The 20,141-nt window shown below is 45.4% G+C and overlaps 1 protein-coding gene and 1 pseudogene across 3 annotated transcripts in view; both read right to left on the bottom strand.

Annotated features, from left to right (window-relative positions):
- SLC5A11 (solute carrier family 5 member 11) overlaps nucleotides 1–15,969 on the bottom strand; it is a 56,362-nt gene extending 40,393 nt beyond the window's left edge. The window contains exons 1-3 of one of the 3 annotated variants that reach the window (XM_045849005.1): nucleotides 15,716–15,969; nucleotides 7,855–7,972; nucleotides 3,582–3,738 (exon numbers count right to left, since the gene is read on the bottom strand). In XM_045849005.1, coding sequence (XP_045704961.1) covers nucleotides 3,582–3,716 — 135 coding nt within the window. In that variant the 5' untranslated portion in view covers nucleotides 3,717–3,738; nucleotides 7,855–7,972; nucleotides 15,716–15,969. The remainder of the gene's footprint in view (nucleotides 1–3,581; nucleotides 3,739–7,854; nucleotides 7,973–15,715) is intronic. The other 2 variants (XM_045849006.1, XM_045849004.1) reach the window with 2 other exon arrangements.
- LOC123825434 lies at nucleotides 5,401–11,095 on the bottom strand (annotated as a pseudogene).
- Nucleotides 15,970–20,141: the final 4,172 nt, after the last annotated feature.

The following is a 20,141-nucleotide window of genomic DNA, read 5'->3' as shown; positions in this document are numbered from 1 at the left end:
TAATCTGAAGAACTCTATAAATGAGATGAAGAATGCATTAGAACACCTTGGAAACAGAGTAGATCATATGGAAGAGAGAATTAGTGAGCTTGAAAACAGAAATTTAGAAATGATTCAGGTGGAAGAAGAGAGATAACCAAGATTTTTTTTTTAAGGAACCCTATGAGAACTATCTGATTTCATTAGAAATGGCAACATAAGATAATGGGTATCCCAAAAGGAGAAAAGAGGGAGAAAGGAACAGATATTTTTTTAAGTTAAAGAACTCTACAGGAACTATCTGATTCCATTAGAAAGGTCAACATAAGGATGATGGACATCCCAGAATAAGATAAGGAGAAGGTAATAGAGAGCCTATTCAAGGAAATAATTGATGATAACTTCCCAAACCTAGAGAAGGAACTGCATGTTAAACTACAAGAACCTAACAAAACACCTAATTATCTCAGCTCAAAAACCTCTCCAAAAACACACTATATTAAAAACACACTGTCAAAAGTTAATGATAAAGTAAGAATTCTCGAAGCATCCAGGGAAAGACAAATAGCAACCTACAAAGAAATCTTCATCAAATTTCTCAGAAGAAACCCTACAGTCCAGGAAAGAGTGAAGTGATATATGTAAAATATGGAAAGATGGAAACTACCAGCTAAGAATAATACAGAGGTATATCTTTGTAAAGCAGTTATTCTTTAGATAGAAAAGAGAAATAAAGGCTTCTCAGGCAAACAAGGGCTGAGGGATTTATCAGAAGATCTGCATTACAAGAAATGCTGAAAGCAGCTCTTTTACTAAAAAAATGACAAAAATACACAAAACTTTGAGTAAGTTGACAGAAGCAGAAAATTGCAATACTATTTCAGAACAAAGTGTTAAACAATTATAACATAAATGTTAAAGGGGAAAACTCAGACCTGGCTGGTGTAGTTCAGTGGATTGAGTGCCAGCCTGTGAACCAAAGGGTCCCTTGTTCAATTCCAAGTCAGGGCACATGCCTGGGTTGCAGGCAAGGTCCCCAGTAGGGGGTATGTGACAAGCAACCAAACATTGATATTTCTCTCCTCTTTCTCCCTCCCTTCCCCTCTCTCTAAAAATAAATAAATAAAGTCTTAAAAAAAACAGAAGAAAACTCAGCAGGAAACAGATTCAATAAAATAATACTGTGAAACTTTTGAGAAGATGAGAAAGCTTCTATATACTGATATGAAAAGGTCTTCAAAAGACACAAAGTGAAAAATAGCAAAAAAAATGTATCATAAATAAGCTACCTTATATTTTAAAAAGAGGTAAAGTACACAATATTTGTTTGAATTGTAATAAAGAAACTATAAAAGAATATACTAATTTACTAAGAAATTAATAACAGGACTTCCGGCAAGATGGAGGCATAGGTGGATGCACCGTACCTCCACACACAACCAAGATTAGTACAACAACAATTTAGAGCTAGAATAACACTCAGAACTGATAGAGAATTTATCTGAATGGAAGTCGGACAGCCAAGAAGTTGAAGTAGACCCGTTCATCCAGACCGGTAAGAGGGGCAGAGAGGACGAGCTGGGCGGGCGCTGGGCGGCGGCGTGCGGAGGGCAGGAAGAACTTGGCGCAAACTCAGCGCATAAGCCATCTGGGGCAGCGGTGGACCCCGAGTATGCAAGCAACAGCTGGCGGACCCAGTGAGGCAGCAATTGTGGACCAGGGCAGAGCTCGCAACCCAGGATCCCAGAAAAGGGACTGAGATCTCAGGAGAACAGAACTACCGCCATTGTTCCCTCCCGTCCCCACTCCTGCCCCCGCCCACACATATAACATCACAATCTATCAACTGGGGTGCCCAGCCCCAGTGAACACCTAAGGCTCCGCCCCTCACCATAACAAGAGCAACCAGACCAAAAAAAAAAAAAGAGAGAGACAGAGAGAGACATGTCTCCAACAGAAGAACTGATCAGTGCCCCAGGACTCATCCTTTTGAGCGACCAAGAAATAGCCAATCTATCAGATGCATAGTTCAAAACACTGGTGATCAGAAAGCTCATGGAATTGGTTGATTTTGGGTGCAAATTATATGAAAAGATGCAGGTTACCATAAAAGAGATGCAGGAAGATACACGGAGGAGAGCCAATAGTGAAGAGAAGGAACCTGGGTCTCAAAACAATACAATGGACCAGAAGGAAGAAAGAAACAACCAAGCAGGAAAGCATGAAAAAATAAGAATTCAAAAAAACGAGGAGAAGCTTAGGAGCCTCCAGGACATCTTTAAACGTTCCAACATCCGATTTATAGGGGTACCAGAAGGGGAAGGGGAAAAGCAACAAATTGAGCACGTATTTGAACAAATAATAAAGGAGAACTTCCCCATTCTGGCAAAGGAAATAGTCTTCCAAGAAATCCAGGAAGCTCAGAGAGCCCCAAAGAAGTTGGACCCAAGAAGAAACACACCAAGGCACATCATAATTACATTAGCCAAGGTAAAAATGAAGGAGAGAATCCTAGAAACAGCAAGAGATAAGGGGACAGTAACCTACAAGGAGTTCCCGTCAGACTGTCAACTGATTTCTCAAAAGAGACCTTACAGGCAAGAAGGGGCTGGAAAGAAATATTCTAAGTCATGAAAGACAAGGACCTACATCCCAGATTGCTCTATCCAGCAAAGCTCTCATTTACAATGGAAGGGCAGATAAAGTGCTTCTCAGATAAGGTCAAGTTAAAGGAGTTCATCATCACCAAGCCCTTATTTTATGAAATGCTAAAGGGACTCATCTAAGAAAAGAAGATAAAGAAAAAACATGTATAGTAAAAGGACAGCAAACTCACAATTATTAACAACCACACCTAAAGCAAAACCAAAAGAAACTAAGCAAACAACTAGAGCAGGAACAGAACCACTGAAATGAAGATCACATGGAGGGTTAGCAACAGAGTGGTGGGAGGAGGAGAGAGGGGGAAAAGGTATAGAGAATAAGTAGCATAGATTGTAGGTTGAAAATAGGGGGAGGGTAAGAATAGTATGGGAAATGTAGAAGCTAAAGAACTTATAAGTATGACACATGGACATGAACTAAAGGGGGGGAATGTGGGTGGGAGAGGGTGTACAGGGTGGAGGGGAGTGAAGGGGGGAATGGGACAACTGTAATAGCATAATCAATAAGATATATTAAAAAAAAAAGAAATTAATAACAGTGGTTACCTGTAGAGGGAAGGGGAGTTATGAGACTTTGCATCTCATTTTATGTTTTTATTTTTGAACCATGTGACTTTTTAAAAAAACTTCCTTAAAAAAGAGCATAGGCTTCAAAGTGAAAGAGTTTTAGATTCTGACCCCAGCTCTCCCAACTTGCTAACAGAATAAGAAATGGAAATTCTTTGAGCAGCAGTTTTCATATCTATAAAATGGGTATAGTAATAGTATCTCTTCATAAGGACTGTGCATATTACGTGAGATAACATAAGTAAAAGTGCCTAACCCAATATCTGACAGAACCAAATTTTGATGCATTAAAAAACAAAAATTAAAGTTCTGATTATTGTATGTCCTGGAGCTAGTTTCTTCCCTTCTCTACCTCCTGCTAGCCTGGCTTACCCATAGTCCAACGGCCAGAACGAAGAGGAAGTACAGAACCAGCACTGCGATGTCACCTGCCTCCAGCCTCCTCTGGGGAAAGGCCTCCAGGGGATCCGACTGCGTGGGGTGAGGGTTGCTGGGGGAGCTCTCCATGGTGCTGAGCGAACTCTCAATCCTGTGGAAGGTCAAATGTGGGTCAGATGCCAGAAGCCAGCAACACTCATCTCACACTCTCTGTGGCTGCCTCCTTGGAACATCCAAGCAAGACAACACACATGCAGAGAGGGGGCAGTGGAGATATATCTGAGGGTAGATTCATCCACCCAGCCACTAACTCATTCATTCAGCAAATATTTGAAGTTTTATCAAAACCATGATTAATTTTTACCAATTCAGTCACTTGGCAAAATATAAAGAAAAATAAACAATTTAAACAGCAGAGATGGTTTCACTACCCTCTGCCACTTAACAAGCATGTGTCCAAGTGAGAAAAACAAGACACCCAAGTCAGTTTCTATTTTCCAGTTACCTTAAAGCTGGGTCAAGGCTTCGACAACAGTTATGTCTGAGGCTCAGCTAAACACTACAATCTTGTTCCAATAAAATTGCACATATTTAATAAATGCCTGTGTAACACCTACTACAGAGCAGGCTTCATGCTAAGTGTTTACAAAGTTGCAAAGTGGGACACTGTTGTTAGCACCATTTTACAGATGGAAAAATTGAGGCACAGATAAGTTATGTAACTTGTCCAAGGCAATAGAGCTCAAGTGATAGAGCTGAATGTTGAAGGCAAATAGTCTTGCTCCAGAATTCATGTTTTGAACCACTGTTCTAAGCTTTTTCTCAGTAAACTGCATTTCCATAGGTCATTTAAGGGATTCCTGTGGTAGGCAGAATTACGTCCCCTCAAAGGTGCTTTATATCCTAAACCTCAAAACCTGTGAATAAGTTCAGTTACACGGAAAAAGACAATTAAATTTGCAGATTGACTTCAGGTTGCTAATCAGCTCTTCTTAAAATAGGGAGAGTATTCTAATTATCTGAGTGGGACTAATGCAATATAAGGGTCCTTAAAATTGGAAAAGGAAATCAGGAGTGACAGTGGGAGAAGGATTTGGCCCAATGTTGCTGGCTTTAAAGATGGAATAATAGAGCCATGAGCCCAGAAATGCAGGAAGCTTCCAGAAGCTAGAAAAAGCAAATTAATAGATTCTCCCCTAAAACATACAGAAGAGATCCAGACCTGCTGTTACCTGGATTTTAGCCCTTTAAGACTCATTGAAAATGCATGACTTTCAGAATTGTAAGGTAATAAACTTGTGCTGTTGTATCCTTTAAAAATAAGTTATTCGTTTCTAATCACAAGGTCCAGGTCCAGGGCAATGCCTGTGACCCCGGGCTCCCCATCACAGTCTCAGTATCTGTAAATACCTTGTACAATACCAGGCTCATCCTGTCCCCAAAAGCTGGCTTGCATCCTAACAGCTGCAGAGAATAGTATCTGACCATGTAGGAAGTTTAAACTTGAGTTTTCTAGCTTATTTGTAAATATTGAAATGGAACTAGCTGTTCCCACTGTCGAATTCCTAAAACTGTTATGAATGAATAGGTTACAGGAAACTATGCCATACACCTCTTAGAGCCACTTAAACTTTTAAAAATGTCTTTCTCAAATAGCAGTGACTAAGGCCTCTTCTGTGTTCCCAGCTTCTAAGACTGAGGGTGCCTGGGGCCCCAGAACACCCGCACCCAGACCTCCCCCACTTCCTAGGGAGTGATAGAGGAAGGACAGGACAGGCCAAGCAGGAGGAATGAACAGTCGGTTTTATGGGGCTCAGACTGGGAGTCCAGGCATCTTGAGGGCCTCTGTGTATCTGTTAATTTGTTCTCCATGTCTTTTCAGCCCATTTCCATAACCTTATGAACTGTGTTTTCTCCTGGTGATGGATCTTGGCCTTCTCCTTCCTCTTCTCCAGAGTGGCTGTGACTGCCTGGTACTTTCAGCTGACCTCATGGGCTAGGCACCCTAGGGAGGCAAACTTCTGTGTAGTATTTAGAGACGCCCAACCTTGACGGCCACAGGAACAACTGTTCACTTTTTCTTGAGATAGGGTGGCAGTATCCCATGAAACACTTTCAGGTGGTTGGAGGTGGCCTGGCCTTGCTTGGTCTTGTGGGGCATGTGCTGCCTCCCATTAGCAAAAGATGTTGCTGGAGTCCTGGAAGCAGTAAGGACCAGGGGATAGGTTGATATTCATCCACTTGCAGAGGATGACCAGGTACGTCAACTTGTGTCTGTAGAAATTGCCAGAAACATTCATGACCTCACAGAGCATGACCATCACCTTCTGACCCAGTAGTATCCACTTGGCTACAACAGTCACCAATGGCCCAGGAGATGACCTTGGCCATGGAGCACCAGGCCCTGCCCCTCTGCCACCTTTGGCAGCTGCCTTGGAAAGAAACTTATGCTGTGTTAAGCAACTAAGTGGTAATTTGTTACAGCAGCAATTAGAAACTAATAAACTTCCCAAGGGTGATTTTTTTACTATGTATGATTTAGGAACTGACTTATTCCTGTGTTAAGATGTGATTAAACTCAGAGTGTCAGACTTCAGGGTTCCAGGAAGGGAAACATTGCTGGTGGAAGTGGGGTTCTTTCACTGGATCATGAGGAAAGCATTCTACAGACCCATGTGTGGGATACTAATGTGGCAAGATTTATTCAGGTAGAAGACTGCCCCTGTATATCTCATCTCCATCCATCCCAGGATGGAAAAAGTCCAAGCATGTCCTCAGCAAGGCAAAAACAAAGGCTAGTAACCAGAGGTTCTATGTAAAAGCGTAGTGTTTTGGAGCCCACAGGTGTCTGTTAAGTGGTCTCAGTTCCCATCCACACAGCTTAGCTTGTGTTTCTGAATGCAGTCCACTGCTATGTTGTGGTACCCAGGCTCCTGCTTGGAGCCTGCAGTTTGTAGTCAGCTTGGGCCACATGGTTATAGAGAAAGAATGTGCAATGTACAAGCACATGGGGCAAGCATGGGTTCTCATGAGAGAGAGAGAGAGAGAGAATGAGCTTCTTTGCTCTCCTGGTATTCTATTATCTTGAGAAGGACCAGGAGCTTTTTCAAAATAACCAATCAACTCCCCAGCTTTTGTGGGCTTCTTTAAAAATTTTATTTTGCAGGTTCGATTCCCAGTCAGGGTACATGCCTGGGTTGCAGGCCATGACCCCCAGCAACTGCACATTGATGTTTCTCTCTCTCTTTCTCCCTCCCTTCCCTCTCTAAAAATAAATAAAATCTTAAAAAAAACTGGATGAGAATAGTAAAAAAAATTATTTTACTCTCACCTGTGGACATTTTTTTCAAGACTGCTTTTTTAGAGAGAGAGGAAAACAAAAACATTGATTGGTTTCTTCTCATAGACTCCCTGACCAGGAATGGAATCCACAATACAGGCATATGCCCTGACCAGGAATTAAACCTGCGGCTTTTTGGTGTATGAGATGGCACTACAACCAACTGAGCCACATCAGCCAGGGCTTTGGTGGGCTTCTGATGGGTTCACTCATTAGCCCTCTTCCAGGTTAGACGACAAGCCTTTATAGTCAAGCACCTCTCCTGCACCATTCTGACTTCTATTGTGCATGTGCTTACTTCCCGCTGTTTGCCCCAACAATCCAGTACTGGATGGAGGAAAAGAGGAGTATTAATCCTTCATGGGGCAATGCTGTGATCCTCTGGAGTGTGCAAAGCTATAGCTAGCTTCCTAGTGAAGTAAGCAGGCTTATGCTCCCAGGTTGATTATGCTCAATAATGCCCAATTCCCTTTGCGTCCTTCCTTACTAATAACAAGCTACTATCTATGTAACAAAAAGATTCAGTCCCTGCCCTCCATGTTGTGCAGCTCAGTAAGGAAACAAACCCACTCACAGATAATAACCACACCATGTGATGATTAGTATAGTCTCCACTATACTAATGGAGATGCATAGCGATTTATATGTTATGGAGTCCAGCTTAGGAGCCACATAGCCATCTCTACCGCTGACCAATCCTGATAACTTGGACAAGTTTCTTAATGTCTCTAGCATTTAGCTTTCCTATCTGAAAAATGGGACAATAAGAGTTGATAGTTTACAGATTGCTGTGAACTACTACCTGTGAAGTGTTGAGCACAGTGCCTTCCACAGCTGCATTCAATAAATTGTAGCACTACTACTACTACTACTGCTATTGTAATTATTATTATTATTTTCTCCAAGGTGGAGTGAGGCAAGGATCACCTAATTTTACATGAAGGAATCCAGACAGCAGCATCTAAACCACATTTTGATGGATGAATAGGTGGTCCTGTGTGGATGGGTGGGAGCTGGGGAGCATTCCAGGATGAGACAACAGCACCTGCAGACAATGAGGTGTGAATAAGCATGACCTGTTTAAAGAACCACCAGATTCTTGCCTGAGTATTAAGATTCGAAAAAGGGGGAGATGAGCAGCAAGGCTGCTCAGACGTGAAAGCAATTATACCAGCACTTTGATGTCAGTGGTTCCCATCCTATCAGATGTCTTCCCCCGTTTTTATAACAAGCACTTTGTAATACCCCTTAAGAAAGGTTCTGAGGTCCAAATGTTAGGGGAGTTTCCCCCTACATGAGGGGAATCCTGTCCCTCAGAGTTCTCCCGGTCTCGAATGAACTGAGTCCTCCCAGACACAGTCTGTCTGGTGGAAAAGAGGGTGGTGATTCCCTCTAATGGAGAATGCCTCAAACCTTTCTCCAAAATGGCTTTTATTGAGATCAGTATGTCCGGGGAACACAGCATACATGCATAGCTCATCAATGTCAATAAGCTACAGTGATAGAAAACAGATATTAATTATAAATAACAATCGAAGGAACACAGAGATCTACGTCAGGTCAGGATCTGTTAGACATGCTGATGCCAGATGCTCATTAAGGCTTGGTTCATGAGATAAGGAGTTCACTCCTTATGCGTTAAACTTAAACATGTAGTTTATATCAACAGGGCTATAGAAAGCAAAGCAAACTTCAAAGGATACAATGTATTCTTCAGGCCTGATTCTCACAGGAACCCTCAGTGCTAGCATTGGGTCATGCCTGCCTCCTGCATTCCTGGTGTTCCGGTCAAGACTTACAGGCCTCTTTGAAGGCCTTGCTTGTGTAGGGCTACAGTTTCCAATACCACACAGAGTGGTTCCCAACACCTACACCAACATACAGTTCTCAGGCACCAGGAAGGTGTCCAAGAATTCAACTCAATTGTGACACTATCTACCCAGAGAGAGCATCTGATTCATCAGGTGAAAGGTTCAGACCTACAAGATTGTCCCCACCCCCTCCAACATACACATGCATTCAGATGCCACTTGCAAGTCCAGGTTGTCACCTGTGCTGCTGTCTGACTGGCTATAGATTGGATGTTCCAATGACACTCACATTCTCCTTTGGTTTAATTAATTTGCTAGAATGGCTTATAGAACTCTGAGAAACATTTTCTGAGAAATAAAAGGAAAGCCATTTATGATAAAGTGATTAGGATGCAACTTGAAACTGTCTGACTCCACTGAAAGACTCAAAGGTACAGCCAGATGCTTCTGACGGCACTGAAGAAGTTGTGCATTTAAGAGGAATAAGAAATGCAGAAGCCTTTTACTCCAGAAGTGCAGACTAAAGAGTGAATCTACAAAGACCAGAAGAGAGACTCGTATATACAGCAGATGTGTAATGTGTAAAAGTGCTCTGTGATTTTAAATGTTATAAGGAACCAAGCAATTGCATGAACACCAGGCTCTTAATTTAAGACAGAGCCCTCTGAAAAACATTTGAGACAATATGAGAGCAAAAAGCATGTACATATTTACATTAAAAATACCCCAACATATTATGTTTTATGTAAACTAGAGATAGGTCCTGGCTTCAGACAGTTCTAGGCATATTTTCAATCCACATGAATATCTGGTGGTACATCAGAAGGTCTTTGTTCACGGGGCAGCTCTGTGCATTTCAGAGTGTCTAGCTTCTCTGGCATCCACGCAATAAATGCCAGTAGTACCCCCAAGTCATTGTGACAACCAAAAGTGTCCCATAAATTTTTAAAACACCTCTGTCGGGGGAGAAGCAACACCCCCATTCCATACCTGCTGTAAGTTCAGGAAGCAGCATTGAAGGATTTTGGACAAGGAAGTGGTGTGATTAGGTGGTAGGAGGCTTGACTAGAAGCAAGAAGGTAGGCAGGAAGAATATTTAGTTATGACATGTGACGAACTGACAGAGTAAGTGAGTGGAGGGAGCATGGGGGAACAATTTCCTGCTTCCCATTAGAACTGCCCAAAGACTGAAGGCCTAGTTGCTTGTGTAGGATTCTTCTTGTTTTTGAAGTAGAGTTCCTCATCTTCCATACTATTAACATCTGGGATCTGGTAATTCTTTGTTATACGGGGCTGCCTTGTAGGGTGTTTAGCAGCATCCTGGTCTCTACCCACTACATGCCAGTGACATTGACACTGACAACCATCAGTGTCCCCCAGGTTGAGAACCCGGAGGCCTGCAAGAGGCTGGATGTTCACTTAGAATAGACACTTTATGGAAGCGCTCAATGCCATAACCATTCCAAGTGTCAGGACATTGACACTTTGAACTTCTCTCTCTGGGGCTGGGCTTCACTCTTGTTCTGTTGGGAGGATGCCCACAGCTTCTCAGACCTGGACACAGTGGTCCTCTCCATGGAGGCAAAGGCCCAAGCAAGCCTTGATCCACACAATTGATGGAAGGAAGAGAGGGGGAAGGAGGGAAGAGAAGTGTTGAGCAAAGCCAGCAGAGCCTTATCTGGCTCTCTGGCAGGAGTACAGAGAAGAAGCCCAAATTCCAACCCAGATCACCTGAGCTTGGATTGAACCCAAGACCTTGAAGGGAAAAAGTGGGAAGGGAGGATGGGAACTGGATCTCCCTAGCTTTCTTGCCAGGGAGTGGAAGGTATAACCAGAAAAGACAGATCTGGAGACTCAGGGTGGGAAGCTAGATGGTCCTTCAAGGTGGTCTCAAGGGCAAAGCCCCTGTTATGTAGGTTGTGTTCTTATTTCACTTTGTAAGCAAGGAAACTGTGTCTGTGGCTGAGGAGTGGAGGAGCTGAGACTCAGATCCAGATCTGTCTGACTTAGAGCCCGCATTTTCAAACATTTCAACCTGCTGCTTCCAATGATGAGGACAAGAGGCTTAGGAAGCAGCTTAATCGGGGACTGAGATAGATTGTTCTACAACCCAACAGATCTAAAGGGGAGGAAGGAGGGAGAAGAGGCAGTGGGTTGACTGGTGAGCCAGCCCTCCCCTGTTCCCAGCCCCTCCACTAGCTGCCCCTTCCAGGCCCTGGCCTGCCTGGCACTGAGAGGAGTGCAGACAAACAAGTCATTCATCACCGCTCTGGGAAGGCTGGTACCACTTGAAGCTCTTCCTGCATCCCAGGAGGTGGGGCCCTGCCAGGGACAGGAGGGCCTGGCTGTATCTTCATCGTGGGAGTAGGAGCACAGACTGGAGAAACCACAGAACCCAAGTGCTGCTGCCTCAGTTGCAAGCCCGCAGGGGAGCCCTCAGGTGCCCCTTCTTCAGCAAATCTAGGAGCACGTTTACTCAAGTGCCAGTCATGGAGTTGACTACATTTATGGCCTATCCTCACCAGCCGTGAGGCAAACACATTACACTTCCATCCTACAGGTGGGAAACAAGGTACAAAGAGGTGGAAGTGGACTGGGTTCAGGCCCTGGCTGTGCCACTTGCTTCTCAGGCACAGTAAGTACCTGATGTGGGACTTAAACCTAGGTCCCAAGCAGAAGCTCATTGTATTATCCAGTACTGGCAGCTCTGTCTTCCTTTTGTCCCTTCCTCCTGCCCTTCTCTCCTTCTTTCTCTCCTTGACTTCAGTCTTTTCCTTCCTTTCTCTGTTTATTTACCATAAACACTTATTAGGAACCAGCTGTGTGCCAGGCTCTGTGCTAGGCAAGGAGGACAAAGAGGTGAACAAGGTGAATCTGGCCCCATGCAGTGCCTTGTGTATCCAGACACACTCGATGGAATAACCCTAGTGCCCTTTGCCCCTTGAACTGCCCTAGGAGGGCAACACCAGGTGTGGGCTCCTGCTTTACCTCCTGTGAGGGGTTCTTTCTGGATAGGAAGGCAGGGCTAACCAGAGTCAAGCAAAGCGGGCCTTGTAACAACGGCTTTGTTTGCAAGAACATCCTGCACTTGCAGTCACCCATGGGCCAAAGAACAAAAGGGAGCTGGGCCACAGGGATGGCCATTTGCCCTCTTCCTTTTGGCCAGTTACATAATCTGCCTTGCAGATGTGGAAATTTTCCACAATCTAGCTGAGGAAAAGACTGGGGACTGAATGGACTGGTGGAGTGGGGAAGCATTCACTCCTGTGTGTGTGTGCACTGGTGGGGTGTATATTATCTTTTATAATTTTCATGCATCTGAAACATTTGATAATGAAAGTAAAAGAAACAAACAAGATTTACAGCATAAAACTATCTGTGTCTATTCAATACTTCAAAGACACAAAACAGTGTAAAATATTTGGCTAGATCCCTGGCTGGCGTAGCTCAGTGGATTGAGCGCGGGCTGCGAACCAAAGTGTCGCAGGTTCGATTCCCAGTCAGGGTACATGCCTGGGTTGCAGGCCATGACCCCAGCAACCGCACATTGATGTTTCTCTCTCTCTCTATCTCCCTCCCTTCCCTCTCTAAAAATAAATAAATAAAATCTTTAAAAAAATATTTGGCTAGGATGGGGCATAGCTGCTGAACATCAAACACATCAGCAGGGACAGAGAATGGGAGAGAGAGGGAGAGACAGACTGAGAACCTAGAGAAAGGCCCTTGTGCTGGGTGAAGATGACAGTGACTATCACATTACAGATTTCAATTGCAGGCAAAATACTCTCCTGGAAATAGCTGTGTCATGACAAAGTGTCAAGCTGTTAGAAAGACATTGTTCAAATCCCACCTCTGCCTCTTATTAGCTCTGTGATCTTTGGGCCAATAACCTCTCTGAGACTCTGTTTTTTCTCATGTGTAACATGGGTACAATAATCAAATCTATGTCACAGGTTGGTTAAAAACATTAAGCGTGTTCATTACATAATGTGATTAGGTCCAGAATACTTGGCTTGTCCCTGTCCTTATAAAACCATTTAAAAAAGAACATGGACATTGTGGTCAGGAAGACCCTGGCCACCTATGTGTGTGCATCTCATCTGAAACACACAGCACCCCTGAAAGTTCAGCTCTGATGAACCCCATTGAACAGTTATGGAAAACAAAGCTGGATCCTGGGCTCAAGGTCTCACTACTAATAAATAACTGATCCTAGGCGCCCCCCAGGCATACCCCTTGAGCTCATAGCCACTGGTCTGCACATGGACACTTGGCAGGGAAAATTATGGGGTAATAACAAGGGCTTCTCTCCCGGATCCCAGCCTCTTACACCCTTTCCAGCCATTCTCCTGTAGCACCTTCAGTGGAGGTAACTACCTGGCTATTGATTGGCTCAGTTCTGGGGTGTGCAGCAAGGCTGGTGTGGAAGCAGCCCAACCACAGGGCGTGGGTCTATTCTGTAAGGCAGAGTGGGTCATCAGGGCCTAGAACTGCAGAGGGGAGGGACTGAAGGTCCACCTCTGGCCAGTTTGACCAGTTACACTATGGGGTCCATCAGCGACAGGTCTTCAGAAAAAGGCTAAGTGGACAGCTTCCAGGAACTTTCGGTTGAAGAAGAGAGCACCATCCCCAGCCTGTTAGGAAGAGCCACAGCTCTGGTATTTAGGAAAAATACTACAGGCATGGCAGGGCAGCTCTCCCTAAACAGTTCACAGGTGGCATCACATGTGAGTGCAGGGGACCCAGTGAGTGTTCTCCTCCCCTCTCCTTGTCCCTCCTTTGCTGACCTCATCTCATGATTCCTGGAGGGGATGAGTCATGAGACCACCTTGTGAGCCCCAGACCTATCTGTCCATCTTAGTGGATGCCCAGCTGGCATTGCAAACTTAACTAGTCCAAATTGGAAGCTGATGGTCGGCAGCTGCTAGTCCTCCCATCTCACTAAATAGCGACTTCATTCACCCAGCTTCTTACACAAGAAAACCAGGAGTCATCCTTAAGTCATTCATTCATTCATTCCTTTGTTCATTCATTAGATGGTGTATGAGCATCTACTCTGTACCAGCCACTATGCTGAAGCACCAAGGATGCCATAGTTCACAAACATACCATCAAAGAATTTAGAATGCTTCTGTCTCATCTCCCAGAATCTATTGACCTCTAATCCCATCCTCTTATGCTTCCAAAATATGGCTTGAATCCATCCACTATCCCTCACCTTGACTTCTCTCACTTTCAACCAAGCCACTTAGAGCAGGAACCCCCTGTCTTGCCTCCCTGACACCACTCTTGCTTCCTTTTGGTTCTTTTGGTTCTTTTGGTTCACAAGCTGGCACTCAATCCACTGAGCTACACCAGCCAGGGCTACTCTTGCTTCCTTCTAATCCACCCCTCACATGGAAGCCAGAAAGATACTTGAACATACATTGGATCAGATCATTTTCTTGCTCAAACCATCTTTGTGCCTGCTCTGTAGTGACCCTGCCCATCTCACATGAGCCTTCCTTTTATCCCTTGAGCACTATTCATACCTCAGGGTCTTTGCCTTTCTGTTCCCTCTGCCTGAAATACTGTCCCCTACACTCTTAGCTTTATGAACTCCTGCTCATCCTTCAGATGTCACCCTACTGTTACATCACCAAAGAGCCTTCTCTTAACCTCAACCCAGATTTTGTCCTTAAGTGATTTGTCTTCAAACGTGACTTCTCGTTGCTGCTGAATCAAGCATGGCATTTCACTTGTATGACTCTCTCATTAGTGCCTGTCCTCACTGCATGGTAAGTGAAGACTTACACTGTGTCTCCAAAGCAGTGTTAAAAAGGGAAACAACAAGCCCAAATGGAGTCACTTTTGTTCAGCCACGTCACCAAAGCAAAACCACTGTGAGCCTGCCTGCAGTTTCAGCCTCTCCCAGGAGTGGAATTTTAATACAATCAGTCTGGAATTTCCTGGTTAGCACTAGTGAGTTCATCTGCCTGATTAGACTGCTTGCCTTCCCCACCCTAAGGGATGTTGTCCCTGCCTGAAATGGTCTACTTTTTAACTTCTTAATCCCACCCTCTTTCTGCTATATAAACCTCCCATTTTGTACAACCTGTCAAAGCACCCTTCTAGTGGCTGAATGGGATGCTGCCCAATTTATGAATCAGTTAATGAAGCCAAATAGATCTGTAAATGGACTCAGTTGAATTTTGTTCTGTAACAGCAGGCACTCAGCCAACATTTGTGAAACAAGCAACTGTGGACTTTTCAGAGCTGTTGCCATGTACCCTGGCACATATAGCACCCCCCTCCCCCAAGACACATCCCTAGGATGCCTTTTGGCTGAGGGCTCCTCTCCTAGCCACTGCCCAGAACTGCCCAGCAGAAGCCATTGGGCATAGGTATTGTGGGTAAGCTCAGCCATGGGATTTGGGTCTCACCTTTGCCACTGTGTGCAACCTTGGGCCAGTTCCTTAATGGCCCTCGGGCTCTGTCTGTGAGTCGGGGGGTGTGCCCTCACAGGGTGACTGTGCCAGTTAGAACAGGCTCAGGACAAGCCACCCTGCACATGTGCCCAGCAGGTACCAGTGGAGACTACTTTCGCTTGTGGTTGATAGCAGCTGCTCCATAGTAGCAATAGCGTTTTATTGTTATGTAGATGTTTTCACCTGCCTTTTCTCTTTGGCTCCTCCACACCTGTGAACTGGGCTGGGCTGAAATTCAGCTTTTTTCCATTTAACAGATAAGGAACCTGAGGCTCAACAAGTGGCCAGTGACTCGGCAAGTGGGAAAAGTGAGACCCACACCTGCTGACGCTGGCTGTGCCCACCCCTCTAAATGTACTCCTTCTGCCTGTTGTTAAGACTTCTCTGAGGAGAGGAGCTACACACCCCCCACCCTGTGGTTCTCAGCTGCAGGTTTTCCTGCCAGTTCTGTGTCTGGCCGCAGCCCAGCTCGTCCAGTTTGCAAAATGGGCATTAAAGGGGATGTCTTACCTTCCTGTGGATGCAGGGCCCACCTGCTCTGGGCCTGTCTGTAGCTTCTGCAGCAGGAGGCAGAGGGGCAGTGAGAAAGGGGACACCTGGGCTCCTCTCCCTCGCAGCAAGAGCTAAGGACAGTGGCGGCCCTCCCTCCCACACTGCCTGCTGCTTGCTGAGATAATCTTCTTGCAGGTCAAACTCCAAATTCCAGGCTGAGATTAGAAAAAGTGAGGATGATCTTTCCAGGGACAGAGGAGAGGATGGGCCCAGCCCAAACCCTTGAACTGGAACTCAAACCTGCCCCTGGGGGAAGGTAGCAAGCCCTGGCTCCACCCTCAGCCTCCCTGGAGCCTTTACCTGATGGGGGGCCAGGGCTGGAGAGGTGGAGGACACTACTCAGCTTCATCACCCACTCTTCTACTGGTCCGCCTCCATTCTGGGATAGGCAGGCTTGGGACAGCTGGAGGAAGGGGGAGGATAGATGCTGGCGGGGGAGGCAGGGGACAGAGGAAAGTCCCAGGAGAGCACTTCAGTGCAGCCCAACCGCCTCCGCAGCAGTCACAGTGACCTCTCTTTGTTCAGCCCCTTTTCTGTGTGCTCTCCACAACAAGCCTGAGCAAAGACAGGCGTCAGGAGTCCAGAGCAGCCATCAGGAGTGACCAAGCCAGAGCCAGGGACCCAGGTGTGGCCCCAACACTGGGTCAGGCTGGGACAGAGGAAGGCTTTCATTGGACATTCAGAGCATTCAAGACTTTTTTAAAAATAGCATTTGCAGAACAAGAGACATTAAACAAGACTTGGATTTCCCACTTGGGGGGAATAATCAAAGACGTGTCCATATCAGGCCCACACAGCCACAGGATGGCTGCCGGCTGGAGCAGAGCCGTGGCCACAAACCTGACCTGCAGCACACTGCTGCTCCATGGGGCCTTCCTGGGCCTGGGGCTGCAGCCCCTGGGACAGGGAAATTCAAGAACAGTGACTGAATACACACAGTTTCTGTTCTAATGTTTCCTGTGTCTTTGCTCACTTGGTCTTTCCAATCACCCTCTGAGACAAGCCCTATTATCATCTCCCTTTTACTGATGAGAAAACTCACCCAAGGTCGCCAAGCAAGTAAGCAGCAGAACCAGGATTTGAACTCAGAGTTCTACAGGAGCAGTGGAGGGTGGAGAAAGGGTGGCTTAGAGATATATCCACTGGCGGAGGCTAGCCTGGCTGAAGAAAGACCTGGCAATTAAATTGACACCAGCACAAATGGGGGAATGCCTGGTCATGGGAGGGGAATGGGACCTGAAGATGGACAGGAGGGGGACAGACGGCCAGGAACAGCTGGCCTGATGCTGTGATCTGCCTCCAGAGGGATGCCGCAAGATGTGCATGGTTTCACCAGGCTGGGGTCTAGACCTCGAGGTCTATCTAAGGGACAGCAGTCAAGTTCCAGGACCACAGTGCCCACACAGGAGGCATGTAGATGAGGGAGGCAGGCCAGGTGGGGCTGCAGTCAACCGGACAGCACACAGCCCAGCTGAAGGAGACAGCCATTACTTGGCTCCAACCAGGGGGAAGTCCAGAATTTTGTATAATGTCTTATGATTACTAATCTGTAACGACCAGATATGGCCCACTGACACTGGCTTGTTACCTCTGATGGCTTCTTTGCTCGTCCAGCTCTTGACCCCTCATTGATGCTGTAAAGAATAGGAGAAAATGATGGTGCAACCTTTTGGGGGAAATTTTTGGACATTTCTTATAAAGTTAACATATACTTACCCAATGGCCCTGCGATTACACTCTTGGGTGTTTATCAGGAAAAACGAAAACATATGTTCCTGCAAAGAGTGGAGTACAAATGTTCAACGCAGTGCCTTGCTCACAGGAGTCCTGTCAGTACATGCAGACCCAAGGAAAATCTGCCTCCATAGCAGAGAGCAGGTAAAGACCAAGAACGAAACTGCCACTCTAGTCTGGTGATTAAAAAGGGTTTATTAAGCAAAACTTACAAGCACATGTTGGGTGCTGCAAAGTGAAGTAGCTATCCTCCACATCACTTTATAGGTGTCAAATAATTATATAGAACAGGGCAGGGTGGACAGGGTACTGGTATGTGACTAGTTCCAGGTACAGGAAGATGCCCAACATGCGCAACCAGGTCAGGACAATGGCCTGTTCCAGCAACTAGCCCGTGTGGATCACAGGAGAAGTAGGGCTTTACATGAGAGGAAGTGATCGAGGTGTCTTTTATTATGTTGTAAAGTGATGCTTGGCCTTCACCTAAGGATGGGGGCTTGAATCAGAGCCAACCATGTGATTCCGGGGGGTAGCGGTCACAGTCCCACCCCCAACCTAGAGGGTGGGAAGACGCGCCAGAGATACAGTTAGTCACCAATGGCCAATTATTTAATCTATAACGACTAATGAAACCTCTGCAAAACCTCCATAAACACAGGGTTCTGAAAGCTTCTGGTTGGTGAACACCCAGGGTTTGGGGGAGAATGAGACCCCATGGAGGACATGAAAGCTCCAAGCTCTTTTCCCATACTTTGCCCAACATCTCTCCCATCTGGCTGTTCCTGAGTTACATCCTTTCAGAGTAAACCAGCGATCTAGTGAGTAAAATGTCTCTCTGAGTTCTCTGAGCCACTCTAGCAAGTTAACGGAAGACTGAGCTCTACAGGAATTTGTGATTCCTGCTGAATTTTCTACAGTCATTTAGTAACACACCTTCACCCATCCACAACATAAAAATGTTGGCATTTATTGTAACAATTGAAAAGAGCACACCCCAAACCATGAAGCAGCCAAGCTTCCCAGCAGGGAAGTGTGGGACTGAACCCAGTTTGAGTAAAACAAGACACATTTTTTGACTTAGTAACCATGAGACCTGGGTCAAAACAGCAGCCTCTCTGAGTGTTCAGTGTCCTCTATGCCCATTTTACAGGAGATTAAATGAGGATTCAGAGAGAGGGGCAGGAAAGCACCTGGCCCACGGAAAATGCTCCTGTCACTGTTGACTCCTTCCTTCTTCCAGAGATGAATCCCTGCATTAACCACAAGCTGCCTGCTTTGCATTGCGTTGCCACTGAGAATCTTAAACCTTATTCTTTCTCTTCATGGTGGCTTCAACAAGAAAAATCTCTACATTTTTTCTCCTTTTCTTCTTCTCTTTTTGGTTCATTCCCTGCTCCCAAAGTCATGGGTCTCCTAGACCTGGGTGGCTTTGTCTCTGCAGCAGCCACAGGACAGAGCTCTGAGTGAAGAGCCCTGAGGCAGACCCTGGCCTCAGTCAGCTTCCTGCCCCGAGCTGTGTGTTCTTGTGTAAATGATGTTAGTGCTCTGAGTCCAGACCTTCTCATCTGAAAAGGGTTGTCCTAACAATAGTGCCAAGCTCTTTTGTCAGGGAGATTCAAAGTGATCTTACATGTAACACTCTTCATAATTCTAAGACATTATTTTTCTTTTTTCTCTCTTTATTTCATGAACGTCCAGTACTGTTTTCAGGAGGCTACATGACAAGAAGTACCACTACAGAGCAAAGGCAGAAGTGGAGGTGAGAGCCCAGCTCACTAAACAAGACATTTGAGGTGTTCATAAACATGTAAGAAAGGCACTCTTCTCACTACATCTTTTGGGAAAATAAAGTTGGTTTTCATACACGTTATTTATCAAAAATGAAATGGGTTATTCTCTTTAAATGAATTAATGAATATTATTAACTGTTTGTCCATTTAGATGTCTAATTTGGTAAATACCTACAGTAGAACCTTTCCTTGCAAAGGGTTCCTGAGACCAAGTGCTTTGAGAACAGCTTCCCTGTGCTAAACTCAATACAAGCCAGTACCTCTGGGAAACTCTTGTAAATGTTCCATCTAAACTCATAGCTATTCATTCATTCAGTGTGTTAAAAGGTGAAAGCAGACCCTCCGTGGAAAACCCATTTGTGGCAGTAGGGCCTGTGAGAGAAGGTTATCTGTAACTCAGCAGACCCTGCTGGTCAGTGTGTAGTGAATTGTTAATGAGGCAACAAGGACTCCACTTCAATTAATTGCTAAACACTTTAACAGCAGGTCACCCATGACAGAGAGGTTGAAGTTTGGTGTGTGACTTCCACACACTTGGAGATTATTAGAGTGGAACAGAATGCAGGGAAGCCAGCTTGACCAAACTGCCTGGGTCACAAGAGGAGGCTTTGCCGATGGCTTATTGTCATCGCCATTATGTGTGTTCCAGCGTTCAGCCAGCTGCATGGTACCTGGGCTCTGCCTTCAGCATCTGGTTAAATCCTGGCTGGACTGACTTTGTGGCTTTTGGCAAATTACTTCATCTCTCTGCCTCAGTCTCAGCATCTGTCAAATAGTTAGGATTGTTGCAAAGATCAAATGAAAGGATGACCTGAGGTGGGGCTAGCCAGCAAAACCTGCCTTTGTTTCTTTTGAGATGA

The sequence above is a fragment of the Phyllostomus hastatus genome, unplaced genomic scaffold (assembly GCF_019186645.2).
Source record: "Phyllostomus hastatus isolate PE091 unplaced genomic scaffold, TTU_PhHast_1.1 phas_contig_64, whole genome shotgun sequence".
NCBI classification, from domain to species: domain Eukaryota; kingdom Metazoa; phylum Chordata; class Mammalia; order Chiroptera; family Phyllostomidae; genus Phyllostomus; species Phyllostomus hastatus.
Note: the sequence above shows the minus strand (reverse complement) of the source record. Positions and strands in the feature narration are given on the sequence as shown.